General features: G+C 37.8%; 1 protein-coding gene across 1 annotated transcript in view; it reads left to right on the top strand.

Annotated features, from left to right (window-relative positions):
* The window catches only part of ABCA12 (ATP binding cassette subfamily A member 12), a gene marked incomplete at both ends in the record, with an annotated part of 178,812 nt that overhangs the window by 63,832 nt on the left and 97,020 nt on the right, over window positions 1-17,960 (top strand). Inside the window, 5 exons of the mRNA XM_081095121.1 lie at window positions 4,658-4,749; window positions 7,126-7,223; window positions 10,719-10,904; window positions 11,566-11,744; window positions 17,795-17,907. Coding sequence (XP_080951247.1) covers window positions 4,658-4,749; window positions 7,126-7,223; window positions 10,719-10,904; window positions 11,566-11,744; window positions 17,795-17,907 — 668 coding nt within the window. The remainder of the gene's footprint in view (window positions 1-4,657; window positions 4,750-7,125; window positions 7,224-10,718; window positions 10,905-11,565; window positions 11,745-17,794; window positions 17,908-17,960) is intronic.

Here is a 17,960-nt window from a genome sequence, read left to right as displayed (position 1 = left end):
AAATATGTCTTCAAACATTGCCAAATGTCCCCCTGGGGCAGGGGAGGGAATTGTCCACAGTTGATATCCACTGGCCTAGTGAAAGGGTAAAGGTAAATTTTTAAGGTAGCACATTTTAAAGAATTAAGGTCCTAGAATCTTGCTCTACAAGAAACACAAATAACTCTCATTTAGCAGCCCCTGTAGTGTGTTCCCATTATTCCCCATGCATGTTCCTACTTAGCTAGTACAATTAATGCACAATTCCTGGTTTTCTTATTTGATTTGCCCATTTATTATATGTGGTGTGAATTTAATACATTTGGTGAGTTAATGAATGAATATGATGGGTACAGTGTCACATTATACATTAGGGTCTGTGATGTCACCCCTGGGATTTTTCCTCTTTCCAGGGCCTTTGCAGAACCAAGTATGCAATAGTGGAGGGAAGACCAGGCTATGTAAGAAAAGATGCTTCCTTAGCTATCCGTTCTTCCAAGTGGTAGTCTTAATTATCTAGAATTCAATGCTTATCCTGTGCTAAATACCCTACCATCTGCCAACACAACACATTGTAGAGTTTTCTCAAGAATTTTAAAGTCTATGAAGGGGAAAAGTGATCATTACTACAAATGGAAAATTCCTGTTATAAGTAAACTGATAAATTAAATAATAAAATGAAGAAGGTGTTACAAAACCCTAGGTGAGGTCCTTTGCCTTGTCCCTACTCACTAGCCAATGCTTACAGGTTTCAGATCTATGAATAATAGGGGTGCATTCAGTTGCTGTCCAGAGATGTTGAAGGTTCTAGTGTTCTAGAAGGGCTATATGTGGAGCATAGATGTATAAGCATGGGACTTCAGCTCCATTGTAAGGGGTAAGGCTGTGTCTCTGCACCATCTTCTTTTGTGGGTACTTTGGTGTTTAATATTGGTGAGTGCCTATGATGATAGGGCCCAGGCAGCAAGAATTCATAACAACCTTGCAAAGTAACTATATTATTCCTGATTTTCAGATGAAGGAAGCAATGATTGAGGCCTTTTAGAAAGAGGCAGAGCTTGGATTCCAAAGATATTTTCCTACACCCCAGCAATATGGCCACTTTTCATGTAATCAATCATCTGAGCTGTGGTCCAGTACTGTGCTAGGTGCTTGGAATAAAAAAATGAATGAGATATGGTGCCTACTTCCAAAAATGTCACAGCCTAAAATGGAGAAGTGGTAAGAATAGGCACACAAACATAAAGCACTTAAAATTGGTATAAAATAAGTATGTAAAAGTGCTGAAATTATATCAAATAGAAGAAAGGGTGCTGTCTCTCACCTACCATTTTAAGAAGCAGATAGTGCTCTGTCTATATGATCATGCTAATTACAAAGTTCAGAGATTACCATGATTAATTCAGTAAGACTGGTTAGCTTGCTGCCCTCCTTTAGTAATTTAATGGAGAGTTAATAGAATTAATTACCTTTGCCTGGGGGAAGTAGCTGTGTTTCAACTTATAACCTTAATTTATCTTTTTACCCACAACACTCTCTGTTTTACATTTATTTTGTGGTTTCCATTTTAAACATCTAAAAACAATAGGGTTTTTTGTGTGCAGTGATAGTGAACACATGGCATCGTACCACACACTGTAAATGCAAAATAAAACAGGAATATCTGCAGGCAGACTAATGTTAAAGCACACATGATATCCTGAACTCTTGCACCAACAAAAAGACCAGCTAAGATGACATCAAAAGAGATGGACCACTTCCTCACTCATGTTACATGGAATTCATTCCTGGGAGACCACGGAATCATGGACACGCCCTGACCAAGGATAGGTCCCGTTAGAAAGAGCCCTCCTTGTCTGGAAACAGCCATTTCACTATTGAGCAAATTCAGAACTGCTGAGCCAGCAGCTTGCTGGGAAGGGATGAGTTTGTTTTTCTTTGGTGTTTAGGACTCTTCTCTGAGTGTGGGAAGATGGGCAAGGTGTCCTCTGTAGAGTATGTGCAGCTTTTCATTCTCCAAGCTCACACTTTCTTCGTTTCCTATTGCCTCTTCTCCCTCCCCTCCCCTTTATTATTCCGTCTCCTTTTGCTCTTGTTCTTTCTTTTTTCACTTTGATCTTCGTCATTCTCCCTTTGGTGTTTGTTGTTGTCCCCAATCCTTAAAATTTTTATGTAGGCAGTTTTTCCTTGTATTTTTGAAATGTGTTGATACTCAATAGTCTTCCTTATAGTATTTCAAAGTCAACTAAAAATATGTTGATGAAAAGAAAAGTGAACCTGACTTTCTCAAACTTCTGCATGAGGGAAGGGAAAGGTTCAGGTCAGTTCTTATTTTTATCTCAATAGCTTCCCATCCAAATAGGCAGCATGAGGAATGTAAAAATATTTAGGGGAGTATAGTCATGGTCATGAATAATTCAAATATACATTAAGAATGCAAAACTTTTGAAGCAAAAGGTACATTTTATAGAGAATATTGAAAGACAGCAACGCTAGGGAATGAAAACAAATATCACCTCTTCTTATCATGGGTACTAAAAGGACACACCGAAAGAAAAAAAAGCACAGATTCCCCCCCTCCCCCCCATTACTAATCACAAAGTACCCTGGTACCAGGATTCATTCCTTGTTTCTATAAAGAAAGTCAAATGGAACCACAATAGTTAGCAGAACTTCTTGCTCTTCCACTTTTATCTTCTTATATCCATCTTCATGTACCTTAACTAAGCTTTTATTTATAAACTAGTGCTCTGGAGCATGAAATTCGTGCATAGAAGGGGGGATTCCCTCAGCCCAGCCTGCACCCTCTCTAATCGGGGACCCATTGGGGGATGTCAGACTGCCAGTTTAGGCCCGATCTTACAGGGAGGCTCCTAACCGCTCACCTGCCTGCCTGCCTGAGCACCCCTATCCCCTCTGCCTGCCTGCCTGATTGCCCCTAACTGTCCTTCCCTGCTGGCCTGATCTAGCCTCCAACTGCTCTCCCCTGTCAGCCTGATCTCGCTCCCAACTGCCTCTGCCTGCCTGATCACCCCTAACTTCCCTCCCCTGCCAGCCTGATCTCGCCCCCAACAGCCCTCCTTTGCCAGCCTGATCTTGCCCCACTGCTCTCCTCTGCTGGCCTGATTGCCCCTAACTGCCTCTGCCTGCCTGATTGCCCCTAACTGCCCTCCCCTGCCGACCTGATCTTGCCCCCAACAGCGCTCCCCTGCCAGCCTGATCTCACCCCCAACTGCCCTCCCCTGCTGGCCACTTTGGTTCTGATTGGTCAGTTTTTATGCCAGTCAGCATCAAAAGCTCCGCCTCCTAGGCAGCCATTGGCTCCTCACAATTCACCCAGATTTGGTTCTGATTGGTCAGTTTCTATGCCAGTCAGCATCCACAAGCCTATCTCCAGGCATGATCAGAGAGGTGGGGCTGATCAGCAGCCCCCACAGAGGCCTGGAGAGAAAGAGAGGTGCAGGTGCTGGTGAAGCTGGAGAGAAAGAGAGAGGCAATGGCTGATCAACAGCTGCCATGGAGGCTGTGGATCAGACCCTGCCTCTCTCTCTGGGCCTCTCTCTGGGCCTGATCCACAGGCCCCTTGGCAGTCAGTGCTGTGTCACTGCACCCACACTGCCATCAGTCAATTCTGGGTCATCATGACAACCCAGCACTGAATGCAGGACTGACTTCCAGTGTTAGGTGGAGCCTTTGGTCGGTTGTTACAGACCCTGGTTTTTTATATATTGGGATAATGACACAAAGTCCACCAACTTTTAGAAATTCTGAAAAATATTCATATCCTGGTATCTGGACTGATTTCACTCTTGAAGTATATATACATTTATTTTAGGCACTTCCTTATTTACTTATTTTTAAATTTAAATTCTTTAAGTATATCCAGTTTTTAAGGAAACATGATTATCTCCATTTTAATAATAATCAACTAAACAGACAATGAGTGTTTTTAAAAAGAGGGCTCCTGTATTATGGGGATGGCTAATACTGTTTTATTCCAAAGGTAGTGTGATCACGTTGTGTGGGGATTCCTGGCACCACAGTGCTGTTATTGCCTGGCTGATAGATTCAGTACAATTAAAAATCGGCTGATATCATTATTCCTTTAACACCTGGTGCCACCTGTAATGCCACAGCCCATAGTGCCTGAAACAGACTAGATACTCAATAAATGTGTGTTCTTTTCCTTCTTCTTTAATTCTGTCTTGCAAGCATTCATCTTTGATAATCTTCAAAATACCATCTGTAATTTAATATGGAAGTGTGTGGGGTTTTTAAAAGTTGAAAAATGAACAGACTTTTGTTTCTATCTCTTTAATACTCATGGACTCATCTATTTAGAATCCATTATCTTCTTAAAAGAAAAATATATTATATATATTCAATATTTAGCTCCAACCTCTTTTAAAAATAATTTCCTTTCTATAAGATTAAAGTAAAAATAACTCCTTTAAACCTAATCTAGGCCATTTTATTTTCTAAATAAGATTTACTTTGTAGGATATATGACATATTCATTGTTGTGTGGTTAGGTGAGCTCTTCCACTAAAATCCTAGAAAGCAGATTAAAAATGTGAAAGTCCTCCGAGAGCCCTGGAATCTGCCACACAATACATTGCCGTAACTAACTGAAATTAATGTGGGCGAAGTTATAGAGTTCTTGCTTTTTCTTCTCTAGTGTGATTCTGAGAAAGTCGTCCAACCTGCTGAAGGGCAGCAATTTATCACTCCAGAGCACTGAAGTTCCAGAAAGGAGACATGCATCACCAGGTAAGCTATTCTCTTCCCTGAGTTTAGAGCAGGTCTTTTGGAACATCCAGTAAGGTCTTTTGGAACACCCGGTAAAGGCCTAATCTTTAAAAGTGTTTATACTTTTAACTTTTCAGCAGTATGGAATGCCTAGAATATCCCTAGGAGATTTAAATGTTTGTCATGGTTGTCTTAAGTGTGGCAATGCAATTACGCAAAGTTCTTGAGAATAATTGGAAATTAAGTCCTTAGTGAAACACTCTCGGGAGCAAAAGCCTAGGTGGTACTCACATACGGAGAATTGCAGCCTTTGCCGGAATTGAGTCGGGACTCTGTGGTTGTCTGTGAGATGATGCTGGGATGGTACAGAAAACGACTCAGAAATAAAAATTATTGAGTGGAATCACAGAGATTCATCCAAATTTCCCATCTTACAGATAAGGAATATGGCCCCAACAATGTTAAGTGTGGAGACCATAGTCATCCAGCAGACCTGATGGACTCTTTCAGCTTGATGCTTATTCTTCCAATTCAGAATCAGTTACCAGTGTGGCTGTGTACTTCCCTCATTCATAGGGAGCCCGTGGTCCCAAACTTCAATGAGCAGGAGAAATGAGGCTAAGCTTCCTGAACCTTAGCCAAGGGATTCTGATGCAGCTGGTCCTGAGAAATCCCCATGCTTGAAGGCACAAACTGAGAAAACTCTTGAAACAGCAGAACTTTTTGACATACATTTGACAATATTTATTGGGTGGCAGCTATCAATCTCCACTGTCCTAAGTCCTGGGGACATATTAGTGAACAAAACAGAAAATTCCTGTATGATAGAATATGATTCTATTCAGGGGAATAAAAGAATTCCATGGGACATTTAAGATTTTGTGACACTAAATAACACTCCAATGCAAGTTGATGGACCAAATGAGAAATGTCCTGTGTTAATGTGGTCAGTATATGGTGATGAGTGGCTTTGAGGAGTTAAGGTTCTGTTGTGAATGATCCATTTGCTGAATAGGTGAAAGCACAGCAGAATAAAAGCATAGTGCTGTGGTCCAGTAAGCTTTGCTTTGCTCTATAGCCAACGATTATGTTTCTTACCCTGGCTAGTCATCTTACAGATGCAGTGCCTGGGTTTAGAGAAATTAGTTGGTAATTTAATAAACTTATTGGGGTGACATTGGTTAATAATACTATATAAGTTTCAATTGTGCAATTCTATAACACATCTGTATATTGCATTGTATGCTCACCACAGTTGGTAAATTCTTCAGCCCCGTGAGGACTATAATAAAGCCTAGGACAGTGGTTCTCAGCCTGTGAGTCGCGACCCCTTTGGGGGTCGAATGACCCTTTCACAGGGGTTGCCTAAGACCATCGGAAAACACATATATAATTACATATTGTTTTTGTGATGAATCACTATGCTTTAATTATGTTCAATTTGTAACAATGAAAATACATCCTGCATATCAGATACTTACATTATGATTCATAACAGTAGCAAAATTACAGTTATGAAGTAGCAATGAAAATAATCTTATGGTTGGGGGGTCACCACAATATGAGGAACTGTAATAAAGGGTCGTGGCATTAGGAAGGTTGAGAACCACTGGCCTAGGACCTAATGATGATAGGTTACTGTATCTATCTTTAACATTAAAATTCTTTGCTGTGAGAATAGCAAAGTATTTCTGTCCAAAAATTACAAAAGTTAGCAGATTGGCTGAATGAATACCCATGCTATAGTTATGAGCATACTCTTCTAACTACTGCTCCTAATCCAGAGCTCTCTGCCACATTCCATACAGTGCTAGCCGAGGTCATTTTGGGAATTACTTAAGTGGAGTATACTGTTGTCTAGACTAATTGCTTTATCCCATTTATTTGATCTGAAATATCATTCAGAAGCCACTTTGGGGAGGAGAGAATTTATGATCTTAAGCAGATTTCAGCCTCCCAATTGAATAATTAAAAAGAAAGCCATTATCACCAGATGTACATTGGCAGATCCTTTGAACAGATGTTGGATATGATGGATCTGTGGAGCTGATGGAGGCACCTCACATCCTCTAGGCCTGCACAGAAATGATTCCGTTTATTAGGCAATAATACTGGTGATGAAGTTTAATGACATAAACTGGCATGAAAGCAAATCACGTCTAAAACTACTGGAAAACAACCAAGAGCAGAACAAAACCATCACAATTTTATGTGAAAAGAAAAGCAGATTAAATTTGCCATTTTGCCAGAGTAAAGCTTTCATGGAAGGTGCCTATTTGAGCACATTCTTACTGTGGGGTATATGAGGGCGCAGTGATATTTGTGGATTCTTATGTGAGCCTGCCTATTATTGTGTATGTGTTTATAGTATCTAATCTGTTCTTTCTTCTACTACAGCCACTGTATTTCCCAGTCCACGTTCTCATTTGGAAAGTGCTGGAACAGATACCTTCAATGGTAGCCAACTCCTTGCCAGGATCCTTGATTTGGAAAAGGTAATTTCACTCAGTTGTGTAATGAACTGATAAAAAACAACAGTTGGACAAATACCTCTTTCATTAAGAGAGGGATCTCCCAGATAGGAAGAGGTTTGGGCCATCTTTCCCATTTGGATAGAGAGTTAGAAACATCGATGAGAGAGAAACATCGATCAGCTGCCTCCTGCACATCTCCTACTGAGGATGTGCCCGCAACCCAGGTACATGCCCTTGACCGGAATCGAACCTGAGCCCCCTAAGTCCGCAGGCCGACACTCTATCCACTGAGCCAAACCAGTTTTGGCGAGACATTCTGATTTCTTTAAGGTCTTGAATATTTATTTACTTCCCTGTTAAGTCCCTTAATCAAACTTAAGATTTTCCTTTAATAAGAAAAACTGTAATATTATATGTGATCTTTTCATTTTCTGAAGCAGGAAAGGAAAAAAAAAACTATATGAAAGCAAACAAAGCTATAACACTCATTAAGCTTGCTGCCTCATTCATACCTTTGGAAAAATTCGAGCAATGGAAAATATTTCTCTGAAGTAATAACATCCTTTTCCTTAGCAGAGTTTAAGAAGCTTAGCTATGGTTCTCTCTCTATTTACTAGTCATTTACGTGAAGATTCTAGATTGCAAGATAATACACATCACTTCCATCAAAGGTGTAAACTGGCATCCTGGGAGTGTGTGTGTGTGTGTGTGTGTGTGTGTGTGTGTGTGTGTACAGAGATGTTAAGAAATTAAACTTAAATGCGTTTAGGCAGACAAGGTACTCTTCTGTTAACTCTACTTTTTCTTGTTGTCTTTTATCCAGCCAGATTCATACAGTTAGGTTATTTGGTTGGCCCCTGTAAGCATTTGAGTCTTGCTTTATGTGTTCTTCAGAAATTCAGAGGAGGTCATTTTCAATATTTTGCAATTATCTCTCTCTCTCCTCTCTCTCTCTCTCTCTCTCTCTCTCTCTCTCTCTCTCTCTCTCTCTCTCTCCTTCCTTCCTTCCTCCCTCCCTTCCTCCCTCCCTCCCTCCCTCATCCCTACACACAAGCATTTTAAATAATATACCCAAGTTCATATTTTTTATATGAACATATCTCTAACTTTTATTATATTTCAGTGACTATAACCACTATTGCTTAATATGCCTCTGTTAGTTACCCTTGAGTTTGTATTCTGTATAATTAAGGCATCTCAATAAACTGGTTATAAACCAAAGGATAACACAAAAATGAATGCCAGGAAAAGGTACCGTACCTATCAAAGCAATTCAGCCAGTGCTGGTTGAAATATAAGACTTTCCCCTGCAGTCCAGTCTAGATGCTAAATATCTAGTTTCAATGATAAATAATAGTTGAGATACCCAAAGCACCCCGAGTGGCATAGGGAGTCTCTGCTGTGCCCAGTAATTCTAATTTAAAGCTTTCCCCTCAAATCAGGCTAGTGTATAAACCAGGGAAAGTTATTTTATTCCATTCTATTTCTTCCATGTTGGTTCCTAGAAGCAATCATTCTTGCATTGGATCAGTTAAATTCTTTAACATCTAGAAGAGCAATGCTATCCTCCAAAATACCACTTCATCGTGTTGAAACTCCCAAGTTCTCTTTCTCATATGGAATAAAATTTCAGAATTTTGTAAGGCAGCACAGAATCATATATCCAGTGAGAATAAGTAAAAAAATGAAAATTCTATGTATAGATAGATACATATTTTTAGACTAGTTGGAGGAGGGAAGGGATGTAAAAATTAGGATGACATATTGATGCCTATGTCAGCAATCTCTAATTCCTCCCTCTTTTTCTTTACTGCTTTCTGCAACCCTTGCACGAATGAGTAGAGAAATCATTCTAGGGTGAGTTTATGTGCAATGTTAGGGAAGGGATATAGATGAGTGATTAGAAGACCTGGCACTTATATCCTAGAATAAGCGGATCCCGTTTTGTTCCATTACATTTAGAAGTTGTGTCACAGTAGAGTTAAGTGATGTAACTTAAGAGGAGAATGAAGTTAGTTGATCATTACTTCACAGAGTTATAAGAATTAATTATTAAGAAGGACCCATTAAATATTATAACTAAATACAATTGGCTCTATAAATATCTAAGCAAGTTCAATAATAGGGAATGTGATCAATATTGTAGCTGAAAATATTGCTGCATCTGTGACTGATCAGTATTGTGAAATATATGGGGGACTTATGATTCCATAATGAAAATGCTTTCCAATTATTTCTTTCGGTAATTATATACTTTTATGTATTTTCATATACATGTTTTCTTTTTTCCTTCATATACTAGTACATAATTATTTTTTTCTTTCAAGTTTTTTTTAAATATATATTTTATTGATTTTTTACAGAGAGGAAGGGAGAGGGATAGAGAGTTAGAAACATCGATGAGAGAGAAACATCGACCAGCTGCCTCCTGCACACCTCCTACTGGGGATGTGCCCGCAACCGAGGTACGTGCCCTTGACCGGAATCGAACCTGGGACCCTTCAGTCCGCAGGCAGACGCTCTATCCACTGAGCCAAACCGGTTTGGCTCAAGTTTTTTTTTATTGATTTCAGGGAAGAATGGAGAGGGAGAAAGAGATAGAAACATCAATGATGAGAGAGAATCATTGATCAGCTGCCTTCTTTATGCCCCCCGCTGGGGACTGAGCCCACAATCTGGTCATATGCCCTGACTGGGAATCGAACCATGACTTTCTGGTTCATAGGTTGATGCTCAAACACTGAGCCATGCCAGCTGGGCTTTATGCATAATTCTTTTTAAAAAGAATATATTTTATTGATTTTTTACTGAGAGGAAGGGAGAGGGAGAGGGATACAGAGTTAGAAACATCGATGAGAGAGAAACATCGATCAGCTGCCTCCTGCACACCCCCCACTGGGGATGTGCCCGCAACCCAGGTACATGCCCTTGACCGGAATCGGACCCGGGACCCCTCAGTCCGCAGGCTGGCGCTCTATCCGCTGAGCCAAACCGGTTAGGGCTATGCATAATTCTTAAATAAAATATTTGCTTTACAAATGAAACATAACTCATGTTTTTCCACTTCTCTGAATAAATACTGTTGGGCTTGAGAACAAACCCTTATGATGCTACTTTTTGGAAGTCTTTCGAAGATCATGGCCAGTTTGCCATTAGGGGTCACAAAGAGTTAGAAAACGCTAGTCTCTGCTGCTAGGTACCAAGGAATCACTAAGGCTTTTAAGCCTGAAGATTTTTGTCAGCAAAGATCTGATGCCTTTAGGTTCTCTGGTCAGAGAGAAGAAATGAGTTCAGTTAAACAAATTATATGAACATCATTTAAATTGTAACAATGACAAAAATTACTGCATTCACACATTTGATGACTCTTCATGGGTAGTGTCTTTTAGTGTTATTTTGCTATAATGCAGAAACTTAAAATGACTATTGTGAAAATATATTTCATTAAAGACTGGAACACTTTAATATCTATATTTACTAACAAAATCATTCCACTCTTCCCATACACATGTTTAGCTATTAAATCAAAATTCAACTTCAGAAGACATACGAAGAGAGCTGTGTGAGAGCTACCCAGGATACACTGCTGATTACACCTTCTCTTGGACCACTCTAGGAAAAAATGTTGTAAACAAATTTTGCCTGTCCAATATGACCCTTTTAGAGTCTTCTCTCCAAGAATTAACAAATCAATTCTCTCAGGTGAGTGTAAATACTTGATAATAGTAAACATTTTCATATATGAAGTTTTAAGGGTTCTCCACCAAAATAAATAATATAAGATCTACTAATGGATAGAGAGAAGATATGACTGTACCTCCCAAACCAGGTCCTAGAGAAAAATAAAAACATTACTCAGAAGCTAATTTTATTTTAAGAAATTAATTTCCAAAAATGTAATTCCAAATATAGCTCTGTTATCCAAACTTTAAATATGCCAATTTCTGTAGGTATAGGGAAAATGCAATTATGTATAAGAACAAAAGAAATAGTTATTGTATTTTCAAGTCAAGGATGACTTCAAACTGACTACAGTGGTCGGCAAACTCATTAGTCAACAGAGCCAAATATCAACAGTACGACCATTGAAATTTCTTTTGAGAACCAAATTTTTTAAACTTAAACTATATAGGTAGGTACATTGTTATTAACTTAATTAGGGTACTCCTAAGGCTTAGGAAGAGCCACACTCAAGGGGCCAAAGAGCCGCATGTGGCTCGCGAGCCGCAGTTTGCTGACCACTGGGTCACTAACAATTTGAGAGAATGGCTTATGTGAGAATCTAGCTGTTTATTGCAATAAGCCATGTGATTACAAATGTTGAAGTCTCATTTTGTCCTGTTTGTGGTTTTACTCTTTAAAGATATCAAGGGACCCCAATAACCAGAAGACAGTATTTCAGGATATGGTCAAAATTCTATCCCTCTTCTCAAAAGTGCAAGAGCAGACAGCTGTGTGGCAGCTTCTCTCTAGTTTTCCAGATGTGTTTCAGAATGACACGACACTAAGCCATGTATTTGATGTTCTTCGAAATGCAAACAGGTAAGAAAATGTAAGACTTGAGATGTTACTATTTATATAAAAAAGTCCGTTTTTAAAAATATTACTTGTGAGGATCGTTGGTAGGTAGGTAAAATTGGAGCAAATAACCCTTCAGCACCTTATTGCAGATTTTTGTAATGAAGATAAAGGTGTTAGTTAAGCAAAGAGGAAACACACATTAGGGTCACTAGGGTTATTAAAATGTACATGAGAAAGTGAGGAAGAGCACTAATGTTACAACTAATTTGTCAGTTGATATCCCTGAGTTTCTGAGAAAGAGGTGCATAGCAGGACCAATGGTAGACTGGAACATTGACTCAGGACCATTCAGGGACAAGAGCTCCATGTATGTAGCATGTAAACTACCTAAGAATAAATATTTCATTGGGTTTTGGTTGACACCATCCAATATGAAACAACCCTGTTTATCAGAGTTTGAACTGAGTCACCTCAAAGGGATTGGTCTCCCTCCTGTGCTGCCACGCTATACATGATCTTTCTGACCCTGCATATTGGGTTGGCTTTATTTGACACATAGAACACAAAGATTGGGAAATTTTGCAGAAGAAACCCCTTTAAAGGTTGCTTTCCTTATAAAAGAAACCAGAGTATGGCCAGCATTTACAGTTTAATGGAATGGTACTTAGGCTTTGATTGTCCCGTCTAGTTAAGTTAAAAATGAGCATTAAAAAAAAATCAACAATAACTACATCAACTGTCAATCACTGAGTCCCATTACATACCAGACAGTTCACTGGGCCCTTTATAATATCACATTAAGTTCTGCAAGTAAACTATTATTTATTTTATAAATGAGGTAACAGATGGTCATAAAAATTAAATATCTGATGATCATGCAGCTAGGAGGGATTAAACCTGAGATTTCCAACTCCAGAATGCAGGCCTTCTCTCTAATATGTCATTAACAGTACACTGTATTCCATCTCTAATGTCTGAAGCACCAGAAAACAGTGTTCTCATCTTCTTTGGAAAGATTCCAAGAGCTTATGTTTATTCAAAGACCTTATAATAAACCCTTATGCTGGCACATTAATCTCACAACATTAAATCCTCACAACAGTGCTTTGAGATAGAGAAAACATATCCCCGTTTTATAGAAGAGGAAATAAAACCTCACAGAGGTCATATGACTTACCAAGGTTCTACAATTAGTAGGTAGCAAAAACAGAACCTGAACTCAAGGAATCTAAGTCCCATGCTCTTTCCACAATAGCATGTCATAACTAATTTGTAGAAGGAACAACAACATATTAGGAATTTGATTTTCTAGGTTGGTCCTCATTTTAGCATGTAGGGAAATTTTTACTCACCCAGAATATTTATACTAGATCCTCTTACTCCTATTTATATTCTGTCTTAGAAAGCAAACAGGAAAATCAATTAAAGGAGAAGAGAAATTGTATGAATGTATAATGTAGCAATGAAAAATGTCAAAATAATATTCAGACTACAGTAAGATATTGCTACACACTCACTGGAATGGGTAAAATTTTTAAAGATGGACAACCCCAATTGTTGGCAAGAATGTAGAGCAAATGGCACTCTTATAGCTTGCTAGTTAAAGTGTAAAATGATAAAACCATTTTGGAAAACAGTGTGAAAGCTTCTAATGAGGTTAACAGTAGATCCATATAATGTGGCGTTCTATTCTTGGGTGTTTACCAAGAAAATGAAAATGTATGCCCACATGAAGACTTCTATGCTAATGATTATAGCAGGTTTATTCATGATAGCTAAAAATTAGATGATAAAAACAAATATTTGCAAACAGAATGACAACAGTATAGTTTATTTATACATTGGGATTCTACTCAATAATAAAATAAACAGATCATTGAACCACACAAGATGCCTAAATCTTATGAATATCATGCTCATAAAACAACCTAGGCCAAAAAACAACAACACACAGAATGTGTAGGTATTGTATGATTTTATTTGAATGAAGTTCCAAAATTGATAAAATTACTTTAAAGTACTAGAAATCAGATCAGTGTACTTTAGGGCAACTGCTGGGAGAATGAGGAAAAAATTTTTTGGTGGGGTAGGTTTTATCAAAATGCCTGTATCTTTATTAGATGGTGGTTACATCCTATATAATAAAAGCCTAATATGCTAAGTGTCTGGTTGAGCGGCCGGCCCTTCAAATCAAAGCATAAAATGCTAATGATATGCTAAGGCTGCTCAACCACTTGCTATGACATGCACTGACCAACAGGGGGCAGACAGCCGACTGGTCAACCCATCGCTATGACATGCATGACCACCAGGGGACAGATGCTCTGATTGGTAGGCTAGCTTGCTGCTGGGGTCTGGTTGGGTGAGCCAGATGGGCCAGCTGAGCGAGATGGGCTGGACATGCCCTGGAGCCCTTCCGTGGTCCGGCCCCAGTGGGCCAACCTCCCACATCTCTCCCAGGCCCCGACTGTGTACCAGTGGGATCTCTCAGCCTGGCCTGTGCCCTCTCACAATCCGACTCCCCTCGGGGGATATCAGAGAGCCGGTTTTGGCCCGACCCCACAGGGGGAGTGCTGCTCAGCCAGAAGCCAGGCTCATGGCTGGCAAGTGCAACAGCGGTGGCAGGAACTTCTCCCACCTCTGCGGCAGTGCTAAGGATGTCTTACTGCCAGTTTAGGCCCACTCCTCCCAGAGAGCGGGCCTAAGATGTCAGTCAGACATCCCCCGAGGGCTCCCAGACTGTGAGAAGATGCAGGCTGGGCTAAGGGACCCCCTCCTCCCTCCGAGTGCACAAATTTCGTGTACTGGGCCTCTAGTAAGTATATAAATTTGGCAAAACTTACTGAACTGTAACCTAGGTACATCATATTGTTTGTTGATTATACATCAATGAAATTTGCTTAAAAAACAACAAATAAAAATAATAAATCTCACAAAATAATATTCAGTAGAAGGTAGAAGTTCCAAATTAATTAATTAATTAAAACACTTTATTACTTTGGTGGAGTATAGTACATAGAAAGGACATTGCACTATGGCTATTTTTATTCTCTTAAAATTTAAAATAAAATTGTATATTATTGCATTAGGCAATAGAGTTTGTTGGGTGATGATTAAAAATGTTGTAAATCAACCTATATGGTAACAAAGAAGAAAAAAGAAGTAGCTAAAAGAAATAGCTTCAAGTTATTTTTAAAGCAGATGACATTAGACTTCTAACTAATCAGAACAACTCTTTCTTTTTTAAACTGGTCAATATTTATTTATTATTGCTAAAGAATAATATTCATTCTTTTTAATATTATATGTCCTAGCTATATGTGTTTTTTGACTTAGAAAATTAATTTTTAACCTCATTTAAGTTTAATTAACTTAAATTTTAAACACTGACACCTGATACAGTAACTGGTAGCAGTATGTTTGGAACAATGTGGGTGTGTGAACCTACTTTTTCACCTGCAAATGTAATGAAATCTACCGACTCTATAATAGATAAATAAATAAATAAAATACAGATTAAGTATTCTTAAATGAAAATTTACCAACTGAATTGAGATGCTCCTTAAGTATAAAATATAAGGTGAATTTTGAAGACTTAGTATAGTAAAATACTTAAAATGTTTTATTAATAATTTTATATTGATTAAAAGTTGAAATAATATATTCTAGAAGTACTGGGTTAAATAAAATACGTTACTGAAATTTCTTTTTTAACGTGAATACTAGAAAATTTAAAATTGAATATGTGGCTTATATTATATTTATTTAAAAAGCCCTCATGAACCGTTTTTTAAAGTTAATTCTTCTTTACTATTGTTATTAAACTGAATCTCATTAAGAGCCACAATTTCTTCACAGATGACTATATTTTATCACCAAATTACAGTGTCATTGGTTTATTTTATTATATGAACCCTATAACAATTTTCATCATTTTCTCCAACGACTTTTTTTTTAACTTTCAAGTTGGCATATAACCAAATCACCAAAATCAGATGATATAATGTTAAGGTTATGACAGAAATTAGCAAAAATGAGCAATCATAAAAAAATCAAGAGGGTATATAAAAATATCCATTACTTTCACCACTTATGAAGAAGCTATGTGAGATATGAATTAACAAAAACTATCTAAAAATATCTTTATTTACGAGGCAACTTGCTCTGGGCAACTTTCATTTTTATATGATGAATAGCAGAAAAAAATATATAAGTTAAAATAAAAATATTCTGATCAATGGTTCAAACGATTTTAGAGAAGATGGGGGCCAGCTGTCATTATTTTACATTTTGTAAAATAAAGATAAACTAAGTCTACTGATATTTTATTCATGGTATTAATAACAATAATGCTGACAGTTTTAATGGGTATAAAAATATACTGATGCCAAGTATTCAGTCTTTGAAGGTGTTCCTTTGGACAACAGGTCAGATAAGCCTGGTAGCAGGTCTCGTTGGGAGAAGGCTGGCAGATCTAGGATCTGAGACTGTTTAACTGGTTATTTGGTCACCAGGGTTCAGAAACAACTAAAGTCAGAGAACCAGGAAATTCTTGGGGCAAATCTAAAAATGCCTGAGGTGTACAGAGTAGAGATGAAAAGAATAGAGCCACGTCTCTATGGCCAACCACACCGCTGGCATAACAAGGTAACGATGCCTGTGGACTCTGTTAAGAAATGCTCTGCCCTCCTCCTTCCCATGTTGGGGCAAAGTTTCTATTCCAGATGTGAGACATAGAGTGGAAAGAACATAAACTTTGAAATTAGACAGAACTAGCTCTAGTTGTTATTAACTGGATAAAACTGTGTAAGTCATATAACTTTTTCAACTTTCATTGTCCCATCTTCAAAAAGCCAAATAAAATTGACTTTATGGAATTAGTACAGAACTAAATGAAATTTTATATATATATATATATATATATATATATATATATACACACACACACACACAAATACATTATCTATATGTATATCCTAATGTTATACTACAAACTAGAGGAAATACAAAACTTAGCACTCTAAATATAGCTTTAATCCATAGCGAGGGAGCTAAAATTAAAATAATCTTAAATAATAAAAATTCAAAAAATATTGTAAAAACCATTAACATATATGCCCATATGGTATCTACTGCTAGAGAAAGCCTTTAGTTGGCTGAGAGGCACGGGGAGAACTATTAGCTAATTTGTACTACATTTGACTTTACAATGGAAAATTGTTAACAGAGCCTTGTGTTCTAGTTACTACTCATGTAAATTAAAGCATTGCCTTAGCTTTGATCTTTGGTATATAAATCATTGTATTTATGAAATTCAGACATACATGTACAATGCCAGTATTTTTAAAAATATCTAATGACAAAAAGGGGATTGCGTTTCTTAAGTAATTAATTGCTTTTAAGAAATATGGAATGAAGCCAAGCATAAGTGAATTTTCTGATTGTCTAGTTCCAATGCAGACTGCCCATCTTCTTGGTAACATTATTATGTCTCCTGGGGAGACAGTGCCATTTAGTCTGGATATTAATTTTGAGCTACCCCTGGAGGAGTGCCTGTGGGCTTCTTAGAGGGCAGAATGAAGCCTTTAATTAGGGCAAGCTCCATTTTTTTTCCAAAAACATTACCATTTAATTAGCAAGAGGTAAATATTTCTCAAGTGCTTAAATAATAATTATTCTTTTATCAGGGTGTGATTTTTTCATGAAAATAATCTTCAATATTTAAAATTTTCCTTTACTTAAAAAAAGTGATATCCTTTCATTGGAAGTAACCATTCCTAATCACTTATCTTTAAATCTTAATTGAAACAACCGATGTGAACTTTGCTCCCTTACTTTTAGGCTCAGGCTTTAAAATCCTGGAAACATGCTCTAATTTATGAAAATTTTGTTGGGATTTTATGCATGAAAAGACAAACATGTAATTTAACAACAAAAGCGCCATCTTGTCTTTTTTTTTCTGTTATAAGAACATTTTCTTCTGCTGCAGACATTTTCTCCTTGAATAACCTTTTGTTTCTGCCTGCAAACCCCGAAATGCGATTTGCCTTAATTGTTTTTCTACTTGTTAGTGCGCTGCTGGTCGTGCAGAAGGTTTTTCCACGTCTCACAACTAACGAAGGTTTCAGAACTCTCCATAAATCTGTTAAACATCTGCTGTACACTCTGAACTCCCCAGCTCAAGGTATTGTATTTCCATCTTACTCTATCCTCTTCTGTGTCTCAAAGTCTGTTAGA

Source organism: Myotis nattereri, assembly GCF_964212035.1.
Source record: "Myotis nattereri genome assembly, chromosome: 7".
NCBI classification, from domain to species: Eukaryota; Metazoa; Chordata; class Mammalia; order Chiroptera; family Vespertilionidae; genus Myotis; species Myotis nattereri.
This window is presented reverse-complemented; position numbering and strand designations above follow the sequence as displayed.